At 47.8% G+C, this 4,752-nt stretch overlaps 1 protein-coding gene across 1 annotated transcript; it reads left to right on the top strand.

Annotated features, from left to right (window-relative positions):
* The first annotated feature begins 2,686 nt into the window (after positions 1-2,686).
* Positions 2,687-4,282, top strand: LOC121781494 (pharyngeal muscle protein 2-like). The gene is made up of 3 exons (XM_042179227.1): positions 2,687-3,196; positions 3,500-3,787; positions 4,148-4,282. Exons 1-3 carry the CDS (start codon positions 2,687-2,689, stop codon positions 4,280-4,282), a joined length of 933 nt encoding a protein of 310 aa, XP_042035161.1.
* The last annotated feature ends 470 nt before the right edge of the window (positions 4,283-4,752 follow it).

Here is a 4,752-nt window from a genome sequence, read left to right as displayed (position 1 = left end):
GTTTCGGCAGTACTTGTTGGGGTCAAGGGTCATCGTTTATACTGACCATGCAGCCATTAAGTACCTGGTTACCAAGAAAGAATCCAAACCCCGCTTAATGCGATGGGTACTCTTGTTACAAGAGTTCGATTGGGAGGTGGAAGACAAGAAAGGGGTTGAGAATAAGGTTGCGGATCATTTGAGCAGGATAGTGCAGGATGGAAATAGCGAGGAGGTGAGAGATCGATTCCCGGAAGAACACTTGTGTGAAGTTATTTTTGCCGCCAGAAAAATTGACTGGGAAGAAGTGATGAAGCTTACTGGCCAGGATGTGACAGAAAGAGGAAATGAAAAAGTAGGGGAGGAGCCATGGTATGCGGACCTAGCCAACTACCTCGTTTTAGGGGAGCTTCCAGAAGTGCCGAACGTCACCAAAGCTCAAAGAATGAAGATCAAGAGTGAGTCGAAATACTACTTTTGGGACGACCCGTATCTTTGGAGGGTAGGAGCCGATCAAGTGATAAGAAGATGCGTTCCTCACTGGGAGCAGAGGGACGTATTGACGCATTGCCACTCTCTGGCATGTGGAGGACATTTCGGTCCCAAGAAGACGGCAAGAAAAATTCTAGATAGTGGATTTTATTGGCCAACCCTCAACAAAGATGCCTACGAGTTTTGTAGAAGTTGTGAGCATTGTCAACTGATCGGTGGAATATACGCGTGAGACGAAATGCCGCAAGTCCCGGTCATTGTTTGTGAGTTGTTCGACATATGGGGGATGGATTTCATGGGGCCTTTTCCCTCGTCGTATGGGAACTTATATATCTTAGTTGCAGTTGACTACGTCTCCAAATGGGTAGAGGCCAAGGCCACGAGCACGTGTGAAGCAAGGGAGGTAGCCAAGTTCCTCAAAAGTAACATTTTCAGTCGATTCGAAGTACCAAGGGCCATAATATCGATCAAGGCACCCACTTATGTAACCGCACCATTGAAGCCTTGATGAAGAAGTACGGTGTGCATCACAGACTATCAAGCCCCTACCACCCGCAAGCGAACGGGCAGGCAGAGATCTCTAACCGAGAGATAAAGAAGATTCTGGAGAAGACCGTAAATCCTTCCAGGAAGGACTGGAGCATGAGGTTAGAGGATGCTCTATGGGCATATCGCACAGCATACAAAACCCTCATAGGAATGTCCCCGTACCGAATCGTTTTTGGAAAGATGTGCCACGTACCAGTGGGAATTGAGCACCGAGCATACTGGGCAGTACAACAAGTGAATATGGATGCTACAACCTGTGAAGAGGAAAGGAAGTTGCAGCTGCAGGAGTTAGAGGAACTCAGATTGGATTCGTTTGATTCAGCCATGTGGTACAAAGAGAGAACCAAATTGTGGCACGACAGGAATCTGAGGACCAAGGATCTTCATGTTGGGCAGAAAGTACTACTCTTCCAGTCGAGGTTGAAGCTCATTCCTGGAAAACTCAAGTCGAAATGGACAAGGCCTTATGTCATCACCGCATTCCGTTCTAATGGAGCAGTGGAGATTTCAGGGAGTCTTCCTAACTCTGAACCTTTTATTGTGAATGGGCATAGGCTTAAGGTATTTAGGGCCAATAGTGATGTGGCTGTAGTGGATGAGATCCCACTGCAACCACATACTCAGGTTTCATACTGACCGGTAGGATAGGGATTGAGATTCTACTGAGGCAGCTCCTTTAGCGTAATGTACATATGCTGGCAAAGTAGAATTCCAATTTTCCTAAGGAAGATGTAAATATGGTACATATGTGGTAGTTAATTAATTTGAACCTTTGCATGCTAGTTAATTTAAGAAAACCCAAAAATTTTTTAGGACCTCAAATGTTAATTGGGAGTACGTACCGACCATCAGAATACCATTTTGGTGAAACTCCCTAATTTATTTAAGTGTCCTTTTTACTTTGTTTCTACTCTAGGAAAATATAGGGGGAAATCATTATAGGGCAGAATTTGAATTTGGGGGCTTGCTGCAGCTTTACAGGCGGGCAGCGACTGACAGGGCGCGTGAGCAGAAAAAAGAGGGGCGACCACCAATCAGAGAGCCAGCTTTCCCAACCGTCTCTCCCTCGAATCGGCGCTACCTAGAAACCACCTACAGCCGGTTACAACCTATACCTACCCCATTATCAAATCATCCGTCCCATTTTCACTTCACAAACCCTCGCCTAAATATTCTCTCTGCAAAATCTTCCAACCTTTCACAGAAAAAAAAATGAAAAAAAAATGAAAAAAAAACCAACACCCCATTTCCACTGAAAATCGCCGATCTAAACCATGGGAAAGAAAGCCTGGGCGAAAAAAGTAAAGGGCGAGAAATCTACTGCTCACCGCAAGGAAGAAACCCCAGAAGCGCGACCTCCGAACCCGCCATCTCCGGCGCCAGTTCCTCAGGCGCCGACGATGATTTCTTTAGACGCCATGGCGGAGTTTCTGCGACTACAAGACCCTAATCGGGACTAGACAGCGGCGTTGGCCGGTTTCAGTCAAATAGGGGTCCAGGGGACGCGACCAGATGAGCCCCATCTGAACCGAATGTGCAATCCATGGTACAACATACTGTTTCTATTCCGATTTCCACCGAAATTCCACCAGAAAGAAAATCTCCATCGGTAACCGTACCGCCAGAATCTTCGGAACCCTCCCAAACTCCACAACAAAGTGATTCGATGGAGGTTGACCCCATATCCGCCCATTACGATTCCGACTCAGATGAACGTGAAGCGAGGAAAAGCAGGGAACAGGGGTGCCTACAGGGAGATGATGAACCAGAGAAAACGCCGGCGGCGGGGACCGTTTCTCAAGGAACGGCGAGCGAAGAGATAGATTTAAATGAGACGGCCAATAAAAAAGGCATAATGACGGATGACGAATTCCAGGCGATTTTGGATGGAGTAAACCAGAGGGAAGATGATACTGCCACGATGGTTGAGGATCTGAACCTCACATCTAGGGTAGTAGAAGAAGATGAAGAAGGCAGGGCAGGAGAGAAAGAGCCAGAGTCAATGAACCCCCAGATAGAGGCGGGGAAAAGTGATGTGCATGTGGAAGCAGAAGAAACAGAAGCAAGAGCGGAGATACCAAAACCAGTAGCACCTCCGGTGACTAAACCGAAGGCAGTCAAGAGGAAGTTGGTGTTGAAGGGCGACCCTAGGGCAGAACAGCCAAAGCCGCAAAGGGTATCTCAACGATGCTTAGGAAAGTGGGCAGCTAGTAAGGCGAAGCCAAACACGGAGGCAGATCCGGTGGAGATCTTGAGTGATGAGGAAAGGGCTACTCCCACAAAACCTGGGGAGTAGTTTTTGCCTACTACTGACTTATAGAATACTGCAAGGGAAAACGAAGCGGTCTCTCCAACACTGAGTGGCCAAGGTGAAGAGGCTGACAGGATGGCTGAGGGTCTGGACCTCGCATCCAGGTCAGTAGGCCACAAGGAGACCAGTCCTACTGCCCAGGATCAATTTTCAACACAAGCTGAGAAGAAACCCGAAGAAGAGAAAGAGGAGGATGACGGAGAGGAAGTCAGATATCAAGTAGAAAGGAAACGAAAGGGGAAGGACCCTATGAAGAAGAAGTCCAGCAACAAGAAGCCACGCACAGTGAACATAGGCATCGTTATCACAGATCCAGCTCAGAGAACCCTACCGCACCGTCAAGAGATAGACGACAGCGACTACGCTGCCAGTGAAGATTCAGACTCCGACAGTGATATCTCCCTGGAGGACGAGGAGTACAGTGAGCAACAGCTTCCGCACGATCATCGGGAGCTAGTACATCCCCCGTTAGAGAGACTGAGGTACCGGCGCTGGACAGTGGACCTTACTGATGATCTGGTGGAGGAGATGAAGCTTTTCAACTCGAAGGAGCTACAAAAAGTTTTCGATAGCAAGGATGAAGAGAGTAAGCAAGTGAAGAGAGGAAAGGTACTTCATATTCCTTCTTTAGATGAGTTGGGTGGCCGCGAGCAGTTTCTCTCTTATTTGCATGCGTTAGGATTCGAATGGTTGTTGGAGAATGGAGATCCGAGTGTCCCGGTTAGATTAGCAAAGGAGTTTTTCACGACCTTTAGGTTTAAGGTCACCACAGATCTAGATGAGGAATGTATCAGTTTTAGGCTGTTTGGCGGATAGATACGGATGAATCTGATTGAGTGGACCGTGCGTCTGGGAATGTGCATTTTGGATGAGGCCATAGGGCCTGAGTGGAGAAGTAGGGAGAGGGGAATTCCCGGCAGACATATGGAATTTGAGCCCCAGGAGGCATGAAAGGAGTTAACTCACCCAGCCTATGGAGAATTTATATCCACTCTCTCTCGCTCAATCCATTTCAATAACCCAATCCTACGCCTAGTCTAGCTTCACTTGGACTTCAATTTGTTGGGGCAGTCGAACTCCGCGGTAAGAACATCAATGACAGAGTTATACCTTCTGTGGTGCGCGAAGCGCGGAAGGAAATTACATCTAGGATTCTGGACATCGTACCAATGCCATCTAATTGCCACCCACCCAGCGAGAAACCTCACTCTCTGCCATATCTTGGGAGTGTTCGTCAGAAACAACATCATCATCACGGAGGGCCGAGGACTTATCCGACCAGATCATGGTGGATCCTCCTGGTCTCTTTGATACACCTTTGTTCGTCCGAACGAACACCGTTTACATGAGACATGGTGTATCACGTTTCTATGCAATGGGAGAAGAAGCTATACCGACTGGGAGATCTGCAGCACATCCGG

Source organism: Salvia splendens, chromosome 20 (genome assembly GCF_004379255.2).
Source record: "Salvia splendens isolate huo1 chromosome 20, SspV2, whole genome shotgun sequence".
NCBI classification, from domain to species: domain Eukaryota; kingdom Viridiplantae; phylum Streptophyta; class Magnoliopsida; order Lamiales; family Lamiaceae; genus Salvia; species Salvia splendens.
The sequence above is the reverse complement of the archived record's forward strand: the minus strand, read 5'-3'. Positions and strand labels throughout refer to the sequence as shown.